This window comes from Colletotrichum fructicola (genome assembly GCF_000319635.2).
Source record: "Colletotrichum fructicola Nara gc5 chromosome Unknown KSG_Nara_v1_contig01, whole genome shotgun sequence".
Taxonomy (NCBI): Eukaryota; Fungi; Ascomycota; class Sordariomycetes; order Glomerellales; family Glomerellaceae; genus Colletotrichum; species Colletotrichum fructicola.
The window spans coordinates 7,063,654-7,090,411 of NW_027094051.1; the positions used below are offsets into that span (position 1 = coordinate 7,063,654).

At 53.5% G+C, this 26,758-nt stretch overlaps 7 protein-coding genes across 7 annotated transcripts; all 7 read right to left on the reverse strand.

Annotated features, from left to right (window-relative positions):
- Positions 1-923: 923 nt before the first annotated feature.
- Positions 924-2,357, reverse strand: xyn1-2 (Endo-1,4-beta-xylanase 1; the record flags this gene model as incomplete). Its single annotated transcript, XM_032029030.1, has 1 exon — positions 924-2,357. The coding sequence occupies one exon, from the start codon at positions 2,355-2,357 to the stop codon at positions 924-926; it is 1,434 nt and encodes a 477-aa protein (XP_031891502.1).
- Positions 2,358-3,684: 1,327 nt separating this feature from the next.
- Positions 3,685-4,989, reverse strand: Prx (Periaxin; the record flags this gene model as incomplete). Its single annotated transcript, XM_032029031.1, has 1 exon — positions 3,685-4,989. The coding sequence occupies one exon, from the start codon at positions 4,987-4,989 to the stop codon at positions 3,685-3,687; it is 1,305 nt and encodes a 434-aa protein (XP_031891501.1).
- Positions 4,990-8,766: 3,777 nt separating this feature from the next.
- CGGC5_v002001 (uncharacterized protein) lies at positions 8,767-9,959 on the reverse strand (the record flags this gene model as incomplete). The annotated part of the gene is made up of 3 exons (XM_032029033.1): positions 8,767-9,259; positions 9,312-9,580; positions 9,633-9,959. 3 exons carry the CDS (start codon positions 9,957-9,959, stop codon positions 8,767-8,769), a joined length of 1,089 nt encoding a protein of 362 aa, XP_031891507.1.
- A 1,996-nt stretch (positions 9,960-11,955) lies between these two features.
- Positions 11,956-12,302, reverse strand: CGGC5_v002002 (uncharacterized protein; the record flags this gene model as incomplete). Its single annotated transcript, XM_032029034.1, has 3 exons — positions 11,956-12,000; positions 12,081-12,089; positions 12,153-12,302. 3 exons carry the CDS (start codon positions 12,300-12,302, stop codon positions 11,956-11,958), a joined length of 204 nt encoding a protein of 67 aa, XP_031891506.1.
- Positions 12,303-13,112: 810 nt separating this feature from the next.
- On the reverse strand, positions 13,113-14,402 carry ACCSL-1 (putative inactive 1-aminocyclopropane-1-carboxylate synthase-like protein 2; the record flags this gene model as incomplete). Its single annotated transcript, XM_032029035.1, has 1 exon — positions 13,113-14,402. One exon carries the CDS (start codon positions 14,400-14,402, stop codon positions 13,113-13,115), a length of 1,290 nt encoding a protein of 429 aa, XP_031891505.1.
- A 741-nt stretch (positions 14,403-15,143) lies between these two features.
- On the reverse strand, positions 15,144-15,553 carry CGGC5_v002004 (uncharacterized protein; the record flags this gene model as incomplete). The annotated part of the gene is made up of 2 exons (XM_032029036.1): positions 15,144-15,242; positions 15,314-15,553. 2 exons carry the CDS (start codon positions 15,551-15,553, stop codon positions 15,144-15,146), a joined length of 339 nt encoding a protein of 112 aa, XP_031891510.1.
- Positions 15,554-19,560: 4,007 nt separating this feature from the next.
- ALY1 (Arrestin-related trafficking adapter 6) lies at positions 19,561-22,362 on the reverse strand (the record flags this gene model as incomplete). Its single annotated transcript, XM_032029037.2, has 2 exons — positions 19,561-20,358; positions 20,410-22,362. 2 exons carry the CDS (start codon positions 22,360-22,362, stop codon positions 19,561-19,563), a joined length of 2,751 nt encoding a protein of 916 aa, XP_031891509.2.
- Positions 22,363-26,758: the final 4,396 nt, after the last annotated feature.

Below are 26,758 nucleotides of genomic sequence, written 5' to 3' on the forward strand. Positions count from 1 at the left end.
TGAGAAATTCCCCGAAGAATATTGACTGGCAGCCTTTCCAGCGAAGGCGGCTCTCTCTGTTCAACACACTGGGTGCTTGTCATCTTCCAGTCTCCCCATAACTTACGCCATCTCTGCTCTCGACAATCGAGGCATTCACGAGACGCGTCCCCAGTCTCTTTGGGTAAGATACGACGTTGGAACGACGATCGAGGCAGCATCAAAAGGCACGTGAAGCAAGCCCACATCTGCATCTTTCGATACTTTGCAAAACCTTCAGCACGTTGCAAGAAGTCTGTTTATCGAGCCTGCTTATTAGAAACAGGAATTTGCTGCTTAAGTTTTGGTGCAGGTAGCGATTGGTTGATACGAGAGACAAGGCGCTTTCGACGTTGAGGTATCTAACGATCTCCCCTGGAATGATTGACCGCCTCGTGTCGTTGCAGTGCAGTCAGTCCCTCCCCCTTGGATAAGGTTGTTTGGTCTGCTCAATCTCGTCCATCCCTATCGGGCGGTTTTCTTTTCAGGGGACGTCGGGACCACCAAGGCGCCGCCGCCACTGTGCCGTACCTGCATTTTGCAGCGCTGGGCGGTGGGTTGGGGAGGTCGGATTGGACCGAGATGATTCAAACAGTCAGAGAGGAAGACATAGTGCCAATGCTTTGCAGTTTGACTCATATGAGGGTTGAGTCACTGATTGAAACTTTTCGCCGACATCAAGGTATCGACACCCTTCACAAAAGTCAATGAGTTCGTGGATGGCCTGTAGCAAAGTCTAACCACGATCAAAAAGTACCTCGCACGTCACTGGCAGCACGGTCCAAAAGGTGAAGGCATATGAAAATATGTACCTTTCAGCTGAAATAAAAGTATATACACGAATTTCTTCACCGTCTCATCGGAGCCGCTATCCGGAGCGGCTCCTTTGTCCTCTCATTCCTCCTCTACTGGCACTGGGAGTAGTAGTCGTTCTGCTTCTGGCAAGTGTATCCAGTCGCGCAAGTGGTGGGGCCGGTGTAGCCGTTGCCGCCGCACTGAGCCCAGCGAGCAGCAGCAGCCTCAACGGTACCAGAAGCAGCAGCAGCGGGAGCGCTGGAAGCAGCCTCGGCGTTGTCGCCGCAGTTCTTGCTCCTCACGCTGGTGACGAGAGTGGTGGCAGGAGCGGGAGTGGCAGCAGGGACACTGGGAGCAGGGGTGACAGCCGGGACAGAGGCGGCAGGCTCGCTGGCGGCGGGCTCACTGGCAGCAGGGGCAGAGCTAGAGGGCTCGGCGGCGGCGGCCTTGGAGGTAGTAGCGGCGGGGGCGGAAGAGGCAGCGCCGGTGGCGACGGGGGCGGCGGAGGTAGCGGGGGCAGCACCACCGGCGGCGGCGAGAAGGCTGGAGATGGAGGTGTAGGCGGGCTTGGGCTTGAGGTTCTCGTCCCAGGGAAGAGCCTCACCGGTGCCGGGGAAGACAGAGGGAATCCAGGAGTACTTGTCGGTGTAGTCCCAGATGCTGACGCCAACACACTCGGCGACGTCGAGGCAAGCACCAACAACGCTGACGTAGTCGGTGGCCTGCTGTTCCTGAGCGGTGGTGTCGGCGGGGATGCTCTTGTGGCGGATGTCGAGCTCGGTGTAGGCGACCTCGGTGACGCCGGCGTCGACGTAGGACTTGAGGACGGTGCTCAGGGCAGAGCGGGAGCCAGCGCTGCCGACGATCAGATGGGCCTGAAGACCGACACCATCGATCTTGGCACCGGCATCCTTGATGCTCTTGATGATGTTGAGGACCTCCTTCTGCTTGTTGCCAGCCAACTCGATGTTGTAGTCGTTGTAGTAAAGCTTGGCATCAGCATCAGCCGCGGCGGCGGCCTTGAAAGAGATGGGAATGAAGTCAGTACCGAGGACCTTGTAGAAGACACTGTCGCGGTAGGTGCCGTCCTCGTTAAGGGCCTCGTTGACGACATCCCAGGAGTAGCACTGGCCCTTGTAGTGACCGGCGACGTTGGAGATGTGCGTCTCAATGATAGAGGTCAGCTGCTCCTTGGTCCAGGTACCAGAGGAGACCCAGGTGGGAAGCTGAGAGTGCCAGACCAGAGTGTGGCAGCGCAGAAGCATGCTGTTGTCCTTGGCGAAGGTGGCGATCTCGTCGCCGGAGGTGTAGCTGAAGACGCCCTGGCTCTTCTCGGTGAACTGCCACTTCTGACCGTTACCGGGGGTAATGGCTCCGAACATCTTGTTGTCCTTGAGGATCGCGACGTATTCGGTGTTGGTCAACTCCGAGTTGTCAGTGGCGGTACCGAAGTACTTCTTGCCGGCGGCCTTGGCCAGTTCGTTGAGGTTGGCGCTGACGCCAGTGGCGAGCAGGCCGGCTGCGGTGAGGGCGGAGAAACGCATCTTGGTGAGAGTTGGAAAAGAGAGACTGAGATAGAGAGAGACTGGTGAAAAAGAACGTGATTGTACCTCGAGGGGACAAGAAAAGAATGGAATTGAATGGCAAAAGACGACGAAAGCAGAGTCAGAGAGAGCGCATCGTGGTGCTTGGCCGGGGGCGGGAGGCGTTTATGAACGTCCGCTCTAGTTGACGTTCAATTCTCTTATTTTCTCACTTGGCTAAGTTTGTACGGCGGAGCAATCCGACGTCAATCTATCCAAGGCTTCAAGCTCATCCCACCGTAGCCGACGATCCGGCACCAACCTGCCCCTGTCTTCATCACGCAGACAGATTGGCTGCAAATTCTCGCTTGTTCGTCCAAAGTAATGAAGGGGGTCACTCGCCTGAGGGGATCTCCCGTTCTGTTCTGGGGTTTACACTGAAAGACAAGGATACCGCTGGCGCGCGGTTGGACAGGTCTGAGTCGGGGCCTGTGGGCGCCCTTTCCTCATTCTCTCCTGAAGACGACAGGCAAGTTCCTATCTTTCTCGAAAGAACGCAGGGCGGCAAGAAACCAAAAACGTGCATGTTCAAATGTGTCATCCGATCGAAAGAGGCCTAACGGTGTCCCCGCTCCGCCCCTGAATTTCCGGGGTGAGGGGGTTCCACACTCACTCTATTCGGGCCTCTGCGCCGTGATTCAATTTGTTTACACAAAACACGCCATTTTTACGCTTCCAAGCATATTACCTTATTCACCACAAGACCTGGAAAGGAGAGCCTTCCACCAATTGATAGACTTCGAACACGCGAAAGCTGTGCGGGCGCGATCGGCTTCGGTAAAATGGCCTACCGCACAAAGTGAGGATTGGGACATTTACAGCCTGACAGCCATTGGTGCAATTGAAAGACAGCTGAGTTCCATTAGAATGGCTTGCACCGATCGGCTCCGGCTCCCAACCGACACGACGGCGAATAGTGGGTCTCTGAATCGGGTCGAAATGTGGGTCATCGCCGAAATCGCCGATGAAACCAGGCAAGCAGTCCGAGCATCGAGTGATAGAGCAAGTCGATGAGGAATTGATAAGTAAACTCATTACATTGAGGATAGTAGTCCTACGGCTAAGTATAGTATTATTCATTATGTTTCACCCTTCCAAGGAGTGTAGTCCGCCCATATTGTCATTATTATTTCCTCCCATTGTCATTAAAAGTCCAGTATTCCATATGGATAGTCGTTTTGTCGCTCAAGTCAATTTGATTAATAGTGAATGCCAGCATCGTCTGGGTCTTGCCAGACTCGTATGTGGGTAGTTGTAGTTGGTAAAGAAAAGAGTGCGAAGAGTTCGCTTAGACAGAGACGTTGGGGCTGATGCCAGCAACGAGGGTAGGGTTGAGAGTAACGCGGGCGTCGGCAATGCGCTGGAGGAGAGCGGCAGAGGCACCGTTTCCGTTGGCAAGAGCAGTCTGGGCGGCAGCGAGGAAGGCGTCGGTAGCGGTGGCGATCTGCTTGAAGGAGTTGGCGATGGCGGTGGCAGACTCGGTCTTGACCTGGCCGAGGAGAGGGGTGATGAGCTGCTCGAGGTAGCTGCCGATCAGACTGAGCTGGGTGCGGACCTGGGTGTTCAAAGAGCGGGCCTGGGCAACGACAGCGTCAAGAGCGGCGACGACGCCACCAACGGTGCCAATGGCAGTCGAAGTAGCACCGGAGACATCGGGGGCAGTGACACTAGGGACGGTGACGCCGGGGACAGTAACGCTCGGGATGGCGACGCTGGGAACTCCCGGAACACCGGGGAGAGAGACGCTCGGGACGGCGGGGACGGCGACGCTGGGAACTCCAGGAGCTCCGGGCAGGGAGACGCTGGGGACGGCGACGCTCGGAACTCCGGGAGCGCCAGGAAGAGAGACGCTCGGGACGGCGACGCTGGGAACAGCGACGCTAGGAACTCCAGGAGCTCCGGGGAGAGAGACGCTCGGGATGGCGACACTGGGAACAGCGACGCTGGGGACTCCAGGAGCGCCAGGAAGAGAGACGCTCGGGATGGCGACACTGGGAACTCCCGGGATAGAGACGCTGGGAATAGCGACGCTGGGAACTCCAGGGAGAGCGACACTGGGGACGCCGACGCTGGGGACGGCAACGCTGGGAACACCAGGGAGAGCGACGCTCGGGACGCCGACGCTGGGGACGGCAACGCTGGGAACACCGGGGAGAGCGACGCTCGGGACGGCGACGCTGGGAATCGCGGGAGCTCCAGGAGCACCGCCGCCGTTGCCGCCACCACCTCCTCCGTTACCCCTGGCGATGAGCTCGGCGGTCAGTTGCTCGAGCTTGGTCCTGATAGCATCAGCGTTGGCCTGGACCTGCTTGACAACGGCTTGAGCCTGCGCCTGCTTGTCGGCGGCAACAGTGGTAGCGGCCTTGTTGAGCTCGACGACCAGGGCAGCGGTCCTGGAAAGATCGTCGCGAAGCTGTGCAAGAGTCTGGTAGGCGAGGGCCTCGGCTCCGAGGTTCTGGAAGTTGAAGGAGATCGCCGGGGTAACAATGTAGCCGGGCTGGATGACAAGGGCGTTCTGGCGCGAGATGAGACCGGCGTTGACAGAGGAGACTGCCAGAGCGGCGAGGGCAGCAGAGGCGATCCTGTACTGCATCTTGGCGACTGTTGAACGGTCGTATTAAAAGATGTAGAGAAGCTTGGCGAGAGGGCGAGTAGATGAGATGTGAAGATGGTAGTTGCCAAGAGGATGTTGCAGTGTAGGGCTGAGGTGGTGATTGTTGATGCGGATGAGGAGGGGAAAGAGATGATTGAGGGGAGAGATGCCGACGCCTCTTATAGGGATTTGGGATGGTATCGAATCTCACGATATCCACTTGTTCTCGGCGACGTTGCGAAGCAGCCTTGCGATATTTCCGCAAACGAGACTTGGCCCCTCGTGGTGGGATGGCGAGAGTACCATGGCTGCTTAGGCGGAGGTGGCTCCGTGGACTACAGACTCCATCCGGAGCCTTGGACTGGCCCACATTGAGAGCTTGCGCATCATTCCGAAGCTCTGTGAGAGCCAACATCCAGTCTACTCGAGGTAATGTTGCTCTAGCTCGTCGAGGGTGTCCGCCTTCAGGCAGATGGCAAGCTAGCCTAGAAATTGCCGTGCCGGTGGATGAGACGGTCGACTTGGTTGAGCCGCGCTAAGGGATCTTCCCGTGACGTCGGAGGCCTGGGCCGATCCAGATGGGCCCGCGTTCCTCGGAAAGTGCCAAAAACTTCACCCGGAAGGCTCAGTCTACCGCTGGTAGTGAGTTAAGATGTCTCTGGTTGATGTCAACAGGTCCTGCCAAGCCGCCAAGTACCCTTAGTGGCCAAAAACGTCGAGGAAGTTTTATCTCGCCGGAGGAAAACTGTCTTCCAACATCACGGTGATGTGATGGAGAGTCTGAGCTTACTCGAACTGACTCTGAATACCCTGGGCCTATTGAAACCCCAGTTCATCGATCTCGATGACCACTCGGGGGTCTCGTGGAAGCAAGCCGCTCTCGGGGAGGTGAACCATCGTCATGAGTGACATTGTGCAGTCAGGAAAACAACACAGATTGTGGACAATACAAGCTATGACGACATTCCAGCGCTCTATTCAGTCAGGGTCGAACTTTCACTTCTCTTTAGCAACGCCGCAGGCGCCGAGAGACATGCCGTCCAAATCACGGCTTCCACTGCTGAAAGAAAAGATTCGAATCCGTAAGACATGTTTTGTGCGGCAGAAATTTGACAAGGAACATTGGCGGGTAAGGCGTCTTCACATCTCTCACTCATCGGATCGGGTTTCCTCACCTCCGTCCGGCAGCCCTCATCACCTAGCAAGAATGCTGGGAACGGACGAGCTGTGCTGTGTTCTTTCTCGTCACGGCCGAATGAGGAAATACCAAAGCACCTTTGACCAATGATGTCTCAGGGTCTACAGGAGCTTCCCGAGGTGATGTCTGTGACTAGCTGCTGTGCTAACGAATGAGCAGGCTACTTGAAGCCACATCCCCACATCCAACGGGAACAACCCTTCTGGCGGCTCGACCCAGGCTGACTCAATCTAGACGTTATTAGAGCTGGGAACCAGGCAATGGTGTAATCATCCAGATTGAGCTTAGACTAAGCTTGGCGGGAGAACTAGGCTGGCGGGAAATATGTCAGCGGATGCCTCCTCAGCGGGCCGCATTCATCGACAGCGGGGAGCCCTAGCCGCCTTCGATCTGTGAAGGGGAGCCTATCTTGTAGCGGGACGCCGGCGATCTGACCAAGTTTTGGTGGCAGATTCCGTAAATGGCACTCTCCGAGACAACGTTTGCGGCCGTATGACGGGAGTGTAGTTTACAGTCAGTGTTGTGTGGAGTGATTGATTGAGCTGACTCAACTGCTGTGGAAACCACATTCCAGACCGCAGGGCCGCGCTTCACGGCCCGAATCTTGAATGCTGCGAATCGGTTCCAGGCTTCACAATTTTGGAAGTTTGGAAGTCTTGATAGAAATATTGAAACTACTTGTTGCTCTAATTTGATGTATTCAGAGTAACATATAGTGTTCTTGCAGAATGATTCACGTAATACTCAAGGCACTTCTGTATTTCAATCTAATCTCAATAATCCTTCTTCACGTTTATCACACATTGCGAAATCCTTACCCGAATGGAAAGGCGTTTCTTGCCTTATTCAGACCCCCCAGAAATGAAATCTTCATGGTTTGCCAGACATGTCTACTGGGCATTGGCTGGTGCGAATTTTGTTACTCGATCCGTGACTCAAATATGAATGCTACGTTTCCATCCTCAAATGCCGGCTTCTGAAGCCAAGCATCAATCGACAGGCAACCTGCAATTTTGTCTCGTGGGCACGTTATGGAAAGGGGGAGATCGACAGTTTCCGAGCCCGCCTCCGAGTTATTTCCCAAGCTCTGGAACATTTCGCAGTTTCCTCTTTTGGACCCTGAGACATGTTCTTCGAGGGATCGGCGCATGTTTTCAGTATCTTTGACCGGGTGGCCAAAATAACGATGACACCTTATTTGGAAGTCTTATTGCGACCTCACCATGACGTTCTACACATTTCACCCATTGGCAAACTCTGCTTCAAGAACGAGAACCCAAGATAGGCTGTCTCTCCGCCAGCCACCAACGTTGAGGCTCTCTAAAGCCTACCATCTAAACAATGCATTCACTATGTTTATGGCATCTCAATAAACGTGTCGCAACGTTTGCAGAAGGCAGCGTGCCCGCAACCCTTTTCCCGGTCCGAACGAAGAGACGAAAATGAGATCGGCCCGGTCGCTCGGTTCATATTAATCAGTGTCGATCGCAGTCTGGTCTTCCGGCAATTATCCTTGTGAGGCTCATTAAGGTTATGTTTTCGACATTACCGTTCCTTGCGGAGAATCTGGTCCTGGGTCCATACACCATGGCGTCATGTTGTTCGGCGCCCAGCCCGAAATCCCATTCCGCTTTCGTGCCGAGGCACAGAAAGCCTCGCGAAACGTTGTCCCTGCAGTGATGAACTCAACAAATCCCAATTGTGGATATGTCAGCACATGGAATTTTGCCTTCCGAACGCAATATTGGAGTGTCTTGCCAAGGCGAAGGTCACTTCCCCCTCTCGACTAGCTGGCTCTCACCATCTGCGATACGCCTTCTTGGAAGCTAGACACGGCATCGAGATGTCGACAATAGTCCGGATGGCGATGAAGGTCTTGACATCGGCGTGATTAGAGATGCGAATGTCCGGGTTAACCAGACTTGCCGACATGTTGCTGCTATGTGAGCAAAGGCTTCTCTCAGACGAGTAGGAGGCAGAGCCCAGAACGCAGACTTCGTTTGGCTGGCTTTGCGAGTCTTTTTTCCCTTTTGCCGTGGAGGATAGTCGCGACCGTACCAAGGTGTCAATAATAGATCTTTGCGTAGATTTGCGTAGAGTCCACGTGCATGGTAATTTGAAAACCAATACGAAAGGACGACTTTAGAAATTGAAATCTGATTGAATACAAGAGCTTAATCCGCGAACCTGGTAAACCTTGTTTTATGCTTGTTTTTGAGTTATCACATGGTTACCTTAAAATTACGTGCATGACGTGGCTTCTAAGTGCTCGGGCGGTGGTGGGTCTTTCCAACCACACTGAAGTCTGGTCACATCCAGGGCGAACAGATGATCTGATATTCGACCCGAGAAACTGGTTTGCCAATGCTGCCAAGAGAGCCATGTTTGACAAAGATCAGGCAACCCTTCCAGGGCATGAAAGCAGGTATTGCACAAGATGAGCGAGGTACTCTCAACAGAATTGGACCCTGTTCCAACCTGTCCCGGGAGCATACATGCGAAAAAGGGACTGAAAAGAAGGCATTTTAGGCGTAGAAGTTTTCTACCTGATGTATTTGCTACCCAAACAGTACAGGTATCTAAAAATCATCAATCAGAGGGCTAAGTCCCTGAGCAGTGCCAATCTTGTCCTCAAAGAAGATCTTCAACCTCTCAACACGCTCACGGTTGACCATGAAACGCTCAAAGTCGATAGGGTTGGTCGAGTTGATCTCCATCAGATCAGGCCAGCCGGTAGGGGCAGGGATGTCTCGGCGAACGCTCCAGGAACCGGTGACGTTGGGGTTCTGGTACTCATCGCTGAGCAGGAAGTTGTGCAGAAGCTTGGCACCCTCCTTGTGAGGGCCATCCTTAAGGATAGCACCACGCTGACCCCACGTGACGAAGAAGCCTTCCTTGGGAATGGAGATGTTGAAAGGGGCGGAGGGGATCATGCCGACACTGCCAGTGAAGGTCACCGCGTAAGAGTTGTTGGCCTGGCCCATCACGGTGGTGGGAGTAGCAGTGCCGCGCACCCAACGAGGGTTCTGGGCGAGCAGGTTCTCGAACCAGCTGTAGCCGTATTGCTGCATCCTATCTCACTGTCAGTATCGTCGGGCAATGACATGAACGGGCCTGAACTCACGCCAAGTCAAACGCGTAGAGAACTGCATCATCGTCGTTGGGGTAGGTGAACACCAGCTTGTCCTTGTATTCGGGCTTCAAGAAGTCGAGGTAGTCGACGGGGCCATCAGAAACCTTGTCGGCATTCCAAATGTTGGTCCAGCCGAAGACGACAACAGCGTACCAAGCACCGAAGACATCGCGGAACCCGGGATGGATCTTGTCGTAGTTGAGAGGCTTGTAGCGCAAGAGAGCCCCCTCCTCGTCCCATCTGGGATAATCTTGGAGGGTCTACACAGAATGATCAGCAGCTGAGATGAGAGATGAGATCAATTCGCCATACCTGAAGAATCACGCTGTCGACGTAGACATTGCCTTGAGACAGCTGACGATCAATGTTTCCGTCGATGTACTTGGAAACGTCGACGGTCAAGTTGAGGGTCATGCCGGGGAAGCGCTTCTCGAAAGCCTCCTTGAGAGCATCTTGCTGGTTCTTCTCATCACCTCCATGCCAGAGAGTAACGACGCCTCCTTCCGCGAGCGCAGCCTTGTGGATGTCATCAATTGAGCGCGTTTCGATTTCAGGAGCCCCGTTGAAGTTGAGAAGGTTGTCATAGGCGGCTACGGATGTGGCTAGGGCAGCCGAGATAAAGAGCGTGGGCAGAACCATGTTGGCTGGATCTTCAGTTGGTTGATAAGTGAGTGTAAAGAGTGACGACTGCCTTGTCTACAACAAGGTCACAATAGAAGAGCATTGGGAGGGGGGAGATGGAACTTATATAAAAGCTAATTTTTGTGTCAGGGATAGGAGGAACCTGCGATCACACCATACCTCGCGATGACTTGCCAGCTGGAAAGACCCCACTGAGGTCGATTCATGTCTTACCTAGTATCCGTATGTTAGGTCTAGTTGACAGAATTGGCAGGGAACTCTTGCGATGTGGGCTCCGGTGGGAGAGCGGGACTGGGCAACCGCTCGACCTCCCCAGTGTCGTATTCTTGGCGCGGGGAGAGCGATGGGAGCTGTAATCAGATGAACGTGGCGGTCCACTGGGCGTCCCAATTTCAGCTATGGTGTAGCTGACAAGGGATCAATCGGAAAATTGTTGGTTTAGCATCAACAGGCATGCTAACTCGGCCAATCCCGTACAAATTTGAGCCAAGTCCTTCATTCCGAGCGAGCCCGAGCAGCCATTTCTGAGCCTTATTCCGAGGCTTACAAATTTGTGTTGTTTCCATTGACGTAAAATATTTATCATGCTATATTTCCGGCACGCATAGTAGGTTGAATCGAACGACATTCCTAAAGAGGTTCTTGCATCCAGACTCGGGCCGTGAATAAGATCCACAACCTCCGCTTTGCCCCGTCCACACCACGGCACATGCCTTTAGCCCCGTACTAGGCAGGCTAGTTGGAGATGGATGTCCTTGCTGAGGCGAATTCTTACATAGGTGATGGGAGCCAGCCTGCAAGTCAAACAGGAGAAAGACTTGCGTGCCGCGCGGGTATGCAAGGATTTTCACTCATAGTTCGGATGCTTTAAGGTGCCGTGGGAAGATGGGGGCCGCAGAAGCATCCTTGCGTTGATCCCGAAATTTGACCTTGCCTCAAAGGGATAAAATACCCAGACCCCGTGGCTGATTCAGTGAAGAGTCCCCCTGGACTTTAGACGTCACGGCCTTGGTTCTGATTTCAATGACAACAATTGAGGTGGAATAAGCAATACTCATATGACCACGGAATTATCAAGATCTCTCTCTTTTCCGGTACGCCGCAATTCTAGAGTAAATACTTGTGAAGGTACACAGAGCAAGAACGCTCGATGTCTGAACATCTCATCAATGCAAATATGAGTTTGGTATCTTGACTTCTGGTTGTCGCTACTTCATCCAACAGTTGTGGAAAGCTCAGAACTTGAGGCTGGGGAGAGTCTTGGCTTTAAGGAGGTGCATCTCTCAATGACCGCGATTCGGATCACGGATTACGGCTCCCGCGCGACCCGCATGCAGTTTCCGGTGCCGAATCCGGGGGAGTGGAACCACAGCCTGAGTCAGGGGCCGAAGTGGCCCGTGTCGGTACTGGCCGATCTCGGGCATAGCTACAAGGTGAATCATCTGCTTTTGGATACGGTCTTTGGCAAATTATGTTTTTTCAGTAAACCTATGAGAACGTTGCATGAAGTAGCATAAGATCGGAACCGCTACACAACTAAGGGCCAGTTCCAAAGGAGATTGTCTTTGCTGTCCTCTGGATATCTTCAGACGCGGGCCACGAAACCAAGCTTGTAGCGGCCTCGGAGTTCCAAGGTCGTAAGATGCAGCTACTTTTGCTGGCTCAATTGAATAATCAGCAGGAAAGGAGTTCGACTAAGTCTACCCAGTATTTCTTCCGCCTCTCAAAGCGCGCACGTTCCTCGGACGTGCTAAAGAGACATGAATTTGAACGATCCATTCTTTCTCAGAAAGACATTCATGTTGTCAATGCGATAATGCTGCTAAGCTGAAGAAGTTCGACGTTGATGTGGCGCGCAGAAGTCGTTAGAGGAAGTTACTTGTTTATCTGGTTGTAGATACACAGCTGAGAAAAAAGAAGTTGCTCCGTTTCCTTCAATTGTCTAGAAATTCTCCGCGATACCAAGCGGCTGGTTCTGTGATGACAACACCCTTTACGGGCACGTAGCATTGGGGTCACTGTCGGTAGCGCAGGGTCCCTAGTTCATGTTAGTATTATAGGCAGTTCAACTCGCACTAGTTCTAAACTCCGTAGACAAGGAGGCAGTAGTTGACTTACACCCGAGCACTACAATCACAAACCATGTCAGTCCAAATGTTCTTATCACGAATCAGAGTTAAGGGCACTTACGCAGCCGCAATTGCATGTTCCGGGAATGTAAGAGCAGCAGTTTCCTTGAGGAAGAGGCTCGCGGCCCAGAAGACCGTTGTTGGTCGATTCCAACGGAGTGGCCATCGCCGCAGAGGCGAACAGGAGAGCGAGAAGGGCCTTGGCGTTCATTGTGATGTGTAAGTGACTCTTGTGGAAGCGTATAACTGTGTGGTCAAAACCGAAGCCGGTGGGATGGCAGAATCAACTTCATTATTTATACCACTTCGGCGTTACAGAAGTACAACACCAGACTATAGATCAGCGAACCATACAATGATGCGAATACTTTCTCGGTTTCGTATCCGCAAAACAAAGGTCCTAGTAAGGTTTCCGGTGTTTCCGCACGGAATCGTTACGACTATCAACGACTATGACTGTTGTCCATAGGCTGTACGTCCGCGTAAAAGAGCATACCAAGTGACCAACTGAGGGGCGAAAGCGAGACTGCATAAGTCTAACAGGTGGTTTAATCTAAAGAAACTTTACTTGTAGATGACATGACAGCGAATTTGGGATCTAAAGTTTCCAAAGATGCGAACTCCGCACGTAGTCGTCGATCATCCCGCCGGACACTATCATAACCTGACTCAGTTGGCAGTTTTGGGGCCTGGGCAACCCCTGCTGCAACGCCTTATTGGATGGTAGGGCGCAGCTTTACTATCTCCAGCCACCCGGTAAGTCCGCTACAGATACCTTTCATCAGTCTAGGTCAGTTACGGGATCGATTAAAGTCCGACGCTACTGAGGCAAACGCGAGGCAACTCAGTGCGTGAGCTCGGAGTTTCGAGTTGTGCCGTCCTAGTATTGCAGAATTCCCTAGCGGTCGCAACTTCTATCCGACTCAATTGTAGATGACATCATCGATGGAATCGGATGTTAAGGGGATTCGTTCCCTGGGAGTCATGTGCATCTCTTCTTTCTATAATTTGGTATCTGCGTTTACGTTTCAATCGCTTCGACAATGCGCTTCAGACCCTCGAGCAACAGATCCTTCTTATTGGAAAAGACGATCCTGAACCAACCAGGTCTCTCAGAACCAAACTGCTTCCCGGAAGCAATGAACACCTTCTTACTCAATAACGCGCGCATTACCTCTCCGCTAAGATCGTCAACCGTTCTCTCTGGATGTCGCTCGAGATAAGTCTTTCCCAAATCTATCCACAAAAAGAACGCCGCATTTGCTCCCTGCGCATACGTAATCCCGTTCTGCTTCGCCCAGGCCACAACTAGTTCGTAGTGCTCTTGAAGCTTCTTCTGGTTCTCCGCAATGTAGCCGTCGACCCACTCGCTATCGTCAAGGATGTTCGCAGTAATATGATCCGAGATCGAGGACGGGGAACTATAAATGCCGACCGGTGTCAAAGATCTGTGGAAAGAGGGGTTGTGCTGAGATATGATGGCTCCGAGCCTGATGCCGTTAGCACCAAAATCTTTAGACATGCCCCAGAGAACGTGAAGTCTGTGTGCGTCCATGACTCCAGTCGTGTCGATCGACAAGGAAGACTCGAACGCCACTGGAGGAGGTTGAGTGTCGATGTCATTATTCCAAACGGAAAGCGCATAGATCTCGTCACTGATGAGGTGCATGTCGTACTTCTGGCACAACCGCATCAGATCCAGAATAACATCCCGTGGGTAGCACCTTCCGAGTGGGTTGTGCGGGTGACACAGGATCAACGCGGCAATCTTGACACCCTTGGCCCGGGAAGCCAGCAAAGCGTCCTCGTACTTTTGCGCGGCACCGGCCCCAAGAGGGTCAATATCTTGGAAAGGGACCGGGACAAGCTCGCAGCCCGTCCGATACTCCACGTCCGGAACGAACGCGCCATAGTGGGGCTGTCCAAGCAGAAACCCGTCCCCAGGGTTTCCAAACGCCCAAACTAAATGTTCGATTGCCGAACTGCAGCCGTTGGTCACAGAGACATGTTCCGGCTGGATGGCCGTGACAGGCTTGAGGTGGCCCGTAAGAAAGCGTGCGAGAGATGCCTTCAATCGCTTGGATCCCGTCATGCCATCACCGTATGTGAAAGAGTGCGTCGGAACCGCGAGGTTCTTGTGGATGTGCTCCGATAGTCTTTCGTGCATGAGTGAGTTCTCGGCAATACCGAGACTGATGTATCCTGTCGGATTCGTTGTTGGGTCCCAGAGGTTCTGGACGATGGTCCAAAGAAGCATGCCATCGTCTGGCCTGGCCGCTTCGCTGCCACGGGTTGAGAGGCCGTGGTCCATGTTGTCGGTGTTGTGGTTGAGGGGAAGTTGCGGGGTTGACAAGATGGTCTGATGAAGTGGCTTGTGAGTTAAATAGTGGTAACGGTTTGATAAGAGCGAAGCTTAGCGCGCCTCAATGACTCAATACATTAATTGAGTCAAAAAGGTCGCAGTTCGATACCCCACTCTGTCCGGTCTTGGAGAGCATACAGGCGGAATTTACAGCACTCGTAAAAGGCTGATTGGAGTGTTGCGCTAGATATCACACTGAGATGATTGCATGTAGAAGAGGGGGCGTTATCAACCTTGATACGCCAATCTCAGTTGCGGTCACAAATGCGCCCTTCGTTCAGTCCAGGCCAACTATGACAACATCTTGGTGCAAGCATCTGGTTGGTCAAATGATGCGGGGGCGGGGCCTTGACAACGCTGCAGGGCGTTTTCAACACACATTGCAATGGAGGACATGGTTGGGTCTTCCTCACTTAGCCGAATAATTTAATCGGCGTTCCTAAATGATTAGCGTGCAAAGGTTCCTGGTAGCCAAGCGGCTTGGATGCTTTCCGATTCGGTCATGGTCGTTTTGCAAAAACACGTCTCCGTCAACTTGCTGGATGTTTTCAGTTGGAGGTTCACATTCACATGACAACATATGAGTTGCGGGGCGTAGTCTCTTGTTGGCCAACTAGTAAATTGTGAAAAATAATGTAGCGACAGACTCTGAAATAAAAACCCGATCAATCCAGCCCTCCCTGCTTCCTCCTATTCGATCTGTTCTGAATTCAATGGCAGATCGTTAAGCTCCAGCATGTCATCGTTTATGTTTAACAGTCTCCAGGGCAGGAGCTGCAGGTAGCCAAACTAAACGGTAGATATTAGCATTTTTTTATAAATGCATTGAAACACACAGTTGTGCTCATTAACAGGGTTACTTGCCAGTTGATTGAGCTCGGGATGTTATCCATGTGACAGTAAGGGTACTTCTCGAAGCAGTTCTCGCAAGTCTTCCAGTGGTCAGTGCAGAAGTTGCGCTTCTCAACGTCTCTGCTCTTCAGGGTGTTGAGGTACTCCTCAACCTGGGGACGGATCTCGCGGGCCTCTTCGACGCTGAGGCCGGAGACGGCGCTGGCCGCGGCGAGGATGGAGGCGATAGCGGTGATGGTGAAACGCATTTTGATAATTTGCTAGGGTTGGAAACTGAGTAGTTTGAAGGGCTTCTGTTGTTTTAATTGCGATGGGAGTGCTTTGGATGGAGAAGATGTTAGTTCTCGAGATTCAACCTCTGACTTTTATATCCTTCATCTGTGGACGAGGAACCCAGCCAAGACAAGACCTCGAAACTTGTCACCTGACACTTCAGTCCGCAAGCCACGTCTATCACTCAATTAAACGCCGTCACGATCCTTCTTGCCTTGGCATTGCTTTTCATGTCTCTAAGCTTAAGCTCCGCTGCAGGTCGGGTACCTGTCAGCATGATGACAGGGCGCCGATCTTCCGCCCGACGCGACCCACAAGGAGTCTGACGGCATCCTAATAGCTAGAGTTGTCTGGCCTATCAAGCTTCACGAAACAGATAAACCCCCAAGTGATAGGCAAGAGACAGACAAAGACAGCCCCAGGGCTGAGGAGGGAAGCGGCTTAGCACGAAAACTGACGATAAATGAAACCGGCGTCATATTTTCATAGCCTACAGGTGCCTAAACTCTAGGATTGTCGTCACACGAGACGCATACTTTCATTACCTCAATTCGGAAAATGTGAGACCATCCAGCAGTCCTGCGGATTGTCGGTTCTCAGAAAAGTTGTAAGGCATCCACCGCTTGACTAGCATCGCGGGTACTTCCTCTGTGAACAATGTAACATAGAATTATTGCCAAGACCAAAAGTTCCCTCGCCTCGTATTAATAAGTGTGCCTTGCTGAGCTAGCCCCCAAACCTCAGCTCTGTGCCGTCATCAGAGGTCTTCGAGATGCCAGGCCAGAACATAACCGGTGTCATTTAATGTGCCTTCAAAGCAGACGACAAATGACAAGTGATACATTTCGCGCTCGCCACGTTTGCCATGCTTTACGCTGATAGCTAAGCATCCACCAGGTTGCTGAATGTGTAATGTATCGGAGTCGTGAAGCAGACCACTTTACACAAGATTATGTTAAGTTCACCAAGTGGGCAATCCACGCAGATTAATTGGCACGTACTGAGCCTTTCAACAGAAGAACACGGCAAGATAGTCCTACTCGTTTGGGCTGCTGACGAAGACCCTCTAATCGTGAGTTGGACATGCAGACAGTCTCCGACTACATTCACCAGCTTGCACTTACATAGAAATCACGCGACGTGCCGGTGCTTAGCAATGTATTTAGCCATATCCGGCATCAATTGTGTCTTATGTGTCTTTCTTTGGCCATCCAAAGTCTCTTGGCTTGGTAGCTAAGGTTATACCTGGCGACTGCTATCATAACGGACTCAGCCGTACCAACCGAAACTTCGCTTCTTGCTGGAAATATCAAGAGCCACTTCTTGTAAGTCTTTCCTTTCTCTTCCGGTCGGTTTTTGAAATCAACAATTTCGCTAACTAAACCGGATGGCTAGTAATTCTCTGGCCGGAACATCACAAAATTATGCAAGCGGTCTGTTTTGCCAAACTTATTCGTGTGCGTTGGCGTCTCATGCCAGCCCTAAGACCGATTAGCTCGAGGGAGCAGTAAGCACCACGATCTCGATGGAACTGTGAGGTGCTCGTCCTTTACGCTCCAAGTCTGCCCGTCAAGGTCTCAGACAGTTATCATGACCCGGTGACTGTAATAACATGGTTCTGACGACTTTGCAGAGGGTTCCATCTAGCATGAACACAACCTCCAAAGACACGCCATCCGAGGAGCAGTTGACGGTTAACCCACGAGAACACAGGCTCGAATACCCCAGATCCCAGCGTGAAGGCTCTCATCTTTAGCTACTCTCGTCTCGCTTTGGACCTCCAGCAAGTGGCAACGATCTGAGTAAGCACCATGTCCAAGTCACATAGATACGCTTCGAGACATCAGACGAAAACGCCGAACCTTCGAGGAATCTTCCCCCAAGCTCGCGGATAATCCGGGGTTCTCTGGTACCCCAAACATGCTCAGCTCGCGTCAGCCGTTCTGACTCTCCACGCCAGTCTCCGAACCCATCGCAAACTTCACCACATCCCAGTCCGTCCACATCTCAAGCCCGCCACCAGACCTTCACCCACCCCCAAAATCTCGACGCCAAGAACACCTCCAAGCATCGCAACCTACACTCCAAACCCATCTCAATCCGGCATGTAACCCCCATCCCCCGACGGAGAAACCACCCGGAGATTCTCTCACCCACAATGCCGGCCTCCCGCCGCCCAACTCTATCCCGCACCAGCAAAAGATCGACGATCCCAAGTCCTCAGACTTTGGCAGACATCAGCCAAACCGACCAATCCCTTCACCGCGCTTGATATCCCACGGCAACATGGAAAGTCCAACGAAACAACGACGCCACATGCAAGGACGCTGCCATCAGTCCAAGAGCCGTGCGCGTCGAATCTAGAATGCAAGGAAAAGTCAAACCCCCAAGATCAAGCGCTCGTAAACTATCGTCGTTCCCTAAAAGCACTCACTCCCTTCAGGGATGTCCCGCATGCGAGTTTTGCAGCTCGCGCTGGATGACGACATCTCACTCATCGACAATCACACAAATCTCAGCTCTCAAATGTTTCCCAGTACCGAATCAATCTCTTTCAAACATGCTTTCTCGAAGCCTGACACCAGCCTCTTGGTGCTTCTTCGTAGTAGCTATACGCACGGAAGACTGCTCTCTTCTCCTCCACCGTTCCAACTTCCTGGCCGTCCCAACTGTCTCTATGCATTAATCCGTGCCACCAACATCAATTCTATTCGTTCGTGTATTTTCTGCGTCCTATTTACAGCTCGCGAGCCTCCCGACCAGCAGCGATTACCCGCCCGATGTTCTAGATTGCCATCAGATGCTCTCATCGCAGCAGCCATCAAGCATTAACTTCTCACATCAATGTGCCCACCCTCAATCACCAAGCATACGTCGCCCATCCCGCCTTCACAATGCCGCTCATAATGCCATCAACTGTAGAAACCACACTTGAAGGGGAGAAGAACATATCAAAGCACACGGCATGACACCCCAAACCAGGCAAACTCCCCCGTGCAACCAACCGCTCCCTCAGAGGAAAGAGAACAAAACAAGGTTCACCCCGTACTCCCTCCCCACGTGCCCGCGAGAGGTCGTAGCCACCGCACGTGCAAAAGGAGGCCCCGTCCACAGAACTTTTCCATGCCTTCTGTCGTCACGAACCAATCAGCCCTGTTCCCCCTTTAACGCAGCAACTCTCTCTCTGTCGCCGTCGCCGCCCACCGAGTACCTCACTCCCTACCCTACCTTGCCGTGACTACCTGCGAAAACACAGCATACAACCCCCCTGGAGGAACTCAATCATGCCCACCCCATCCCCCTTATTCGCCCTCCACGGTGTCAGATATCAGCACCCATAACACCTCGACCTGAACCGATAGGTCGGGACAGCCCGGGGCGTCGTCTATGGTTCGGGGGAAGGTTTGACGTGGCGAACTTGTGTGGGAGACGAGCCTGGTGGGCTTCGTAAGCTGGTTCTTTGGCCGAGATTGGGAATGCCCTCGGCTGCTACTGTAGTCCATCAACAGAATGAGAGATGTCTAGGTCGATGTTATGACTTCATGTTAAGTGTGGCCGATCGTAATAGATCCAGCGAGGCAGAGCACAAGCAAGCACTAAATCAGATCATACAATTGAATACAAATTCGTTTCTTCAATATTCAAACAGCGGGACATGAGTGTCCAGGTATATCCAAGTAGATGAAGTACACAGAACGCCAAAGAACGGAATTGCTCTGAATCTGTAGAGCATCCAAATAATCCCCACAGCTGGGGGGGAAACCACCCGAATCCAGTATGTGAATGCGCCAACCAAAACCGATAGACGTTAACCCAGGGTAATGCGATTGTGTGGTTGATTTTGTGTTCCTCAATCCATGGTAATCATCATGCGTAAGCAAGCTTCAAATCCAGACAGCCAAACCCCCCATTTCCCCTCGCCCGCATTCCACGTATTCCTCCTCTTTTTTTAGTCAATTACTACGTATTATATCAAACGTGTTTACTGGAGTTGTTGTCGTTGTTGTTGCTGGTTCCGCACAAGCGTGGGCAGCGCATTCATGTCGAGCTGCATCGGAGGGCGCTGGATCTCGAGGCTGCGACTGGGCGCTCGCCTGCCGCCGGGGGTGCGCGGGTGAGCGACGTTGACGCGGCCGCCGCGCTCCGAGATGCGCGCGGGACCCTCGTCTGAATCGGAATCCTCCTCGGGCTCGTCGTAGCCATAGTCTGCCAGGCGGGTGAAGTAATCGGCCAAACCATCTACACTTGGTGTGCCGACGATGACGTCGTACTGAGGCGGAGGAGTTTGCGCCGTGAGGTTCTCGACCGGGGGAGGAGGGATCTCGGCGTCAAAGGCCGGTGGGTTGTATGAGGGCACGCGTAGCAGGTGGATTGGACGGGCTTGATTGTCGTAAGGATCCACCACGGCGGTGTTGGAGTTCGGTGGTGAAGAGCGGCCTCCGCTTCCGGGCGTAGGTGTTGGTGAGGATGGGAGATGGGCGGCCTGAGGTGGTGCCGGGAGCTCGGTGTTCGCATCGGTGATTGTGAGGGCGCCGGTTGAGAGGTTGTTGGGAGAGCCCTCGGGAGGTCCGGCGATGGTTACGGCATCGGGGCATCCGCACGAAGTTTGACGGCTCTGGGCGAGGCAGCTGTCCGGACCAGAGTACTCTGGGAGAGAGGTGTTGGCTTGCGTTGCGCGGCAGTTGAGGACCGTGAAGGGTGAGTCGATTGAGATCTCAAAGTGGCGGCGCTTGGTACCGGTGGGATCTTCGGGGTCAAGGCGAGAGATTCGCATGACGATCTATTCAAATTAGTGGCTGCCTTCCACAGCAGTAAAAGTTTTAGGGCTCACCTTAATCCAGTGGTACACATTGACATTCTTCCAACTGCAGTCGGGATGCAAGCGCAGTGTCTTGTCCTTTGCCATCGTGTCGCACGTAGGCAATTGAACATTCATCTCAATCTCAGTAGAACCCCAGTAGCTCTCCAACCCGAGATCCAAATCGCCCAGAATGTTATCGACAGGCTCCGGCAGGGGGTCGGGCATCACGCCATGACGCGACGCCTCGGCAGCGCGACGCATGCTCGCAGCCTCCCGGGCCTCCCGGCGCTGGCGAGGCGTCAGCTCACCACCGTTCAGAACGCGGACATCCGAAGACGCATATGCAGGGTCTAGCGGCTTTCCGGCAGTCTTTTCGAGGAGGAGAATCTTCCTGCCGGGATCTTTGCGGGTAACGCGGCGATCGTTGGTCCAGTATTCAATTGACTCGGTGACAAAGACCTTGAGCTTATGCACCTGGACCTTTGCGAGTGGTGTGAGCTTGAATGCGATCGGGATCTTGGTGCCGATTGGGAATGATTTGCCGGATATGATGATGTCGTAGTGAAGCTGATCTTCCCATTGCCTGCTGATGGAGATGGGCTCCGTCATTTCGAGCGAGAGTTGATCGGGCACGCGCACGATGGCAACCTCCTTGGATCCGTGCAGGTTAGGCTTGAACGCGCCGGCGCGCTCGACGGTCGCCTGCAACTCCCACTTCACCGAGCCATATTGCAGCTTGGTCGTCTCAAGCTGGTGGTGATCGATTGGAAGCTCGAAGGTGTACTCGTAGAGACCGGGGTAGAAGACCTTGTAACCCTTGGCTTGGTTGCCATTGGGATTGTCGCCCTTTCCGAAACTGCGCGACTGGTTGGACTGCAGAGACAGGCGCTTCAGTTCCTTCGCGGTGAGACCTTGTCGGTTGGGGGGTATCGAGAGGAGCGACGGGGAGATCGAGTTGCGAGGCGATCCGCCGGGAGCAAGGTTTGTTGAAGAAGAATTCGAAGAGCTGTTCTTCAGCACGTATTGACATTGGTTTCCATATTCGGTTTCCCATCCATCGTTCACAGCATTGAAAAATGTTAGAACCTGGGTTCGTAATGATTCCTCCTCATAAAGGTCGACTTTCAATGGGGGAATTCCCTCAGGCCACTCGGTTCGTGCCTTGCCCACCAACTTCAGGCTCACACCCTTGATCTTGACGTTCTTGGACACCTTCAATTGCAGCTTTCCGCGCAGCAGGGCAGTCCCGCCCTGCGAGTGGTGGCGGTGGCCGTCGTGTTCGAACCCAGTAAGGAAAATGTTGGGCTCAGCCATGAGAATGGAGCAGCTTACACCGCTTCCGTGTGCGACCGGCTTAGGGATCTCGGTGACCATTGACGTGACGTTGCTCTTGGCAGTGCGGACCGACATCAAGCTGCTTCGTTGGCCGGGAGTGTTGTATGCAGCACTCATCAGAGGGGGCCGCAAGGCCTCGGCCATGGCAGCTGAGCGTAGTGCCATTGTGTCCTCCTCCGGAACTACCAAGTCCACCTCTCTGTAAGTCGAAAGTCGATTGAGGATGCTTGCTGATCTACTGGGCGGCCGCGAGAGTGTGTTTGCGGTTGATGCGCGTGATGTTGATCGACTCGGGACTTGCTTCTGGGAGAGGGAGAAAAATTGCTTGATGCTGAACTTGAACGAAGACTTGCCCAGTGCCGTTGTTGTGGGCGAGACTGGTTTTGAAGGCTTCCTCCTCTTGGCGGGGCGCTCCGGTTGAGGTCGAAGTTCGTGGGGTACGAAGCCGGAAGGCCAGGACGTGATGTGTATTGACCTCGGTCTTACTTGGCGAGCGCGGATAGGCGGCGTCGGCAATCGGGATTGTTGTTGTTGTTGTTGTTGTGTAGAAGGGGGGTCTAGTAGGTATCTGGGGCAGTAGTAGACGCCGCCTCGGGTGGATGTTGGAATCCAGTTTTCCGTTCGCCGAGGTCGCTCCGAGTCTGTCATTGTCGGCATTGTTAGACGCTGTGGGCTGGAAGATTCATGAACGGAGGGGCCGAGTGATAGAGGGAGTCCGCTATCACACCTGCCGCAGAGAGGCGTGGAATGCCGGGTATATAAAAAAAAGGATGACGGGAGGTGTTGAAGTTTGAACTTGTGCTTGTAAGAGAAGATTGGCTCAGGAACAGTAGGGAGAAAAGAGTGTCTGGGGTACAGGGCCAGATTAGGTGCATGAGATGGTTCTATGCGCTGGCAAAAAGCAAGTGAGGGTATCCATAGGAAGAGGAGACGTAAAGGTCGGGTCAAGGAGTGTCGGGCATCGAGGGGCCAGTTAGGGATGATGGGGGTTTGAGGAGGGATGCAGGGTTGACCGTGATAATGTAATGTGCGGTGATGGGATGGGACGCTGAGCGGTGCGAGCACAACACATGGGAGACAGGCATGGGCATAAGAAAATGGTCCCGTCTGGAAAGGCAAGGTACAACGAGATGGGGACGGCGCTAGGAGAAGAACGAGGCGGGACGAGCCAGAGAAAAGGAAGCGGGAGGCGTATCGTACTAAGGTATGAGAAACTTGCAAAAGAGCAGGACGTACCGACGTGATCAGAGAGTCAGAGTCAGGCGCCGTGCATGAGATCAGTCAATGACAGCCGGGGGGGCCTTATTCCATTCCACCCTCGGACCTCCTAATGGGAGCGGGAGAAGAAAAAGCAAGAAGCTTAGTGTTGAGTTGATTTGCTGGGCGGAGAAGGCAAAATCTAGTTGCTAGGTACAACTGGTTGTGAGAGTGTCTCGCTCTGCGGGAGAGTAGGGTTCTGAGTGGTAAGTCAGGAATGGCGTGCGGTGCGGATGGCGGTGCGTGGAGGAGGGAAGAGAGAGATCAGAGGGGGGAGGGGAAAGTAACGCGTGTGTGCGAAGTAGATTGTGAGTAAGGTATCCGAAGGCTTCAGTCCACTTGAGCAAAGGCCAGTCCAGTCGGACAAGATACCGCAGGGGGGAAGATGCTGGGCAGCAGAAGCAAGAAGCAAGAGCATCAACAACAGCACAGCAGCAGCAGGCAAGTCCGGACCAGTCAAGCTCCGTCCGTGTTGGCTCGATGTCTCACGTTTTGCCTTCTGACTGCCTCAGTAAAGTGAGGATGGGAGCCCCGCGCGCAGCGCCACATGTACCTGCACCAGCAGAAGTCTCGGGGAGGTTCTGGTGGGGAATGGAGATGCTGTGGATGTGCAGAGGACGGACGTGAATCAACGAGTGAGGTGTTGGCGACAGGGAAGATGTCGACAACAATGAGGGGTGGAGGGGCAACGACGATGTGCTTTGGGGAACTGAAGTGTGGGAGAGAGAGGCGTGCGAGGCGAGGCGAGGCGGTAGAAGGACGATGACATCCAGTTTGATTTGCCCTTGTTCGCCAGCGTGGAGAAAGATAGTGTAAGGTAAGGTAGAGTTACTCTGTAAAGGAATAAAGTACAGACGAGACCAGGGCGGCCAGAAAAGACCAGCCGAAGCGACGGTGATGACTGTGTGAAGAAGAAGAGGCGGGGCCGAGTACTCACCAGCGCACACTACTCAAGGCAAGGCAAGCCAAAAGAGACAGGGTTTCTCACGGTAAGGCAAGGTACGACGAGGTTGTCGATGCGACGGTATCCCGACCTCGACGGGCTGTGATTGCCGGACTGAGCTGCGTGCAGTGGCCAGGGCAATTGGCCTCTGGAGTCGTGTGTCGAGCACTTGCACTGCAGGCGAGATGCAGATTGGCTGCTGCGACTGGCGGACTCGAAGCAGGCCCTGCAAGGATGATGTCGGGCGGGGGGAACAGCACCTGCGACGCGGTCGCGGTGAGTGGTGTGCGGTGTGTGCGGTGTACGCCCTGTGTGTGCAGCTTCCGAGGGATTTGCGCTCGTTCTCTTTCCTGCGGAAGAGGAGGCAATTCGGGCAGGGTAGGATACCGCAGTTGGTGGGCAGCGGAACGGACGGTCTGCCTCTTCTGCCTTTGTCGTCTCTCGCAAGAAAAGACGAGGCGACGGGGGTATGTATGGGTTGGATTTGGGATGGATTGTTTGGAAGATGAGGGGAAGAAGGGAAAGAATTCGGTAGCGCAGGGGGCAGCAGGCAATGGGAAATACCTTACGATGGCGGACGCAGCGGGATGAGATGGAATGGGATGTTGATGGTGGGTGGGCTTAGTACGTACGGCTTAACGTAAAGCAGCTACTGCCAGTACGTAAGGCAACGTCCCTTGACGGTTTCTTTTCTTTTGCTGCTGCGTGGGATTGCTGCCGAGGCGACGACCAAGACCGATAGGATAGAACGGAACAACACAGTTAGAGCAAAGCAGGTTTGCGTTTGGAATTATTTGGGCTGCCCTCCTGCCGGCTGCGTTGGACGAAGACGTAGCTGGTAAAAATACTGCTGCTTGCTGACGGGCCACTGACACGAACATGGGTTGACAGATGCAATACGTAGTGCACCCAAGTCCCAAGACCAGTCCCGGCTGGGCAGTCGAATGTCAACCGTACATGCTCTGTACTGTATGCCGCCCAGTCTCTTTCACAGTCTCTCTGTCGGTTCAGGTGTGTGGTTTCGGCAGTAAAAGGACCACACCAGACGCTACTATTGCTGACTGGCTTCGTTGCCGGATCCCAGGGAACTTCCTGGCTGGACAGTGTCAAGACTCGCTGGGCTGAACAGAATGCCGGCCCTGGGTGACGCTGCACCCAGTGACCGACCTATGATGTAGTCAGCGCCTGGGTAAACCCCCTGCCCGGCGCTTTTTGCAATGGCCTTTTTTTTTCTGGGTGTCTCCAAATTTCCAGTGCAGTTCCTTCCTCCACCAGAAAGCAATCCACCAAGGGACGTGTGGGTGATGGAGTCTGGGCTGGATCGGTCGGCTGGGCTGGGCTGGGCGGATTCCAAGTGTCTGGCGCCCTGCAGCAGTGTCTGTCTCGTTGTGCCGCCTCTCTAGCTGTGCGAATAGGAAAGCGCTGACAGTGGTTATGTCGCCGGCGTCTTGTTGACTGCGTATCAAGCAACTAGGGCCTCCGTGCTAACCACCAAGGCGAGAGTGGCCTAGCTTGATGCGTGGTGGGACCGTATTCGTGGCAGTGTGGCTGGTGCCCAAGCCAAGCAGCAGAAGCTGTGTCAGTTGGCACATGCAAGTGTTTGCAGCGCTTCAGTATCCGTACTGCCATGATGTGCGTTTGCGTGGAGGCTTCCCGTGGACAGGTCGGAAAACCAAAGTAACCAGTACGAGGTGCTCTGGAAGAACTTCATCCGGCCTCCCCTGGACTCCGTGTTGTTCCTGTTTGGGGCCTCCCCTGGATGTTGGGCACAATAAGCTCGTTGAACCGGCCAAAGTCGCAGGCATTTCCTAGAAGATGCCATGGGTGATGCCGCTCCGCAGGGGCGTATTCGCCAGCGATAAAGGGCAATGATGTGCCCCCGTCATCCGCTGCGAAACAAACAATGATGATGCCGCGGGGCGGTTACCAAGATGCCGGACGATGGCATTAGGAACTCCTGCCAGTTTGCCAACGTCTGTGTTCTTGTTAGTGTGTTGGAAACCCAACTCTATCCGGTTTGCCCCCACTGGCCGATATTGCCGACTTCTAGAAATAAGGACTGAAATGCAAGTCGAGAGCTTCTGATGTGATGACATTCCGCACAGGCCTGCCATTGTCATGCCGCGGCCGCCAACATGACCCATGTGCCGCGTCGCCGTGTCTGTTCCGAGTTAGTGTATCTGCCTGTAGCCTCAACTCTGTTGTGTGCTTCTCTGAAGGATCAACATGGCCTGGCACTAAATGAGTTAGGAGTGGTTTCCGTCGCCTCCCCGGATGCCGAGCTTCGGCATACGTGCCGATAGCTCTGTCTGCCAATGAAGGACGATGTGAAATGATTTTCGGGCTACTTGTCACAGCAAGCACTTCGTCTCAAAGATTGTTGCGGTGGTGATAGACATACATTTGATATTGCTTCCAGGTAGGCCTCCGAGGCTGGACGCCCGAGCCCCATTGTGAGCCGCGCATCGCATCCGCTGAGCCACATCGCAATATGGATGTTCACGCCACTGCTTGCGATGGCTGCAGTATCACACGAGGCACGCGCATCGAGATGCCACTGAGTGGTTCGCTGAATCCTCACAACTTCCAAGGCGTCCAAGACCAGACCCTGGCAAACCCTACATGCCCTGAAGACTCCCCGCGACAATCCAATTGGCTGGAAAAGGGTCATGAGCCACACGTCTGGACGCACTCTTTTCCAGAGCCAAGTCTATGACCGAGTCATCTTGCGAAGATGTCGAGGGACGTGCCGCGAAGCCAGTAAAAAAGTGTGACACTTGACAGCTCAGAACGCGTGGAATAACCTGAGTCTGAAGGAGGCGAATGAGACACGACGTGGTGCTA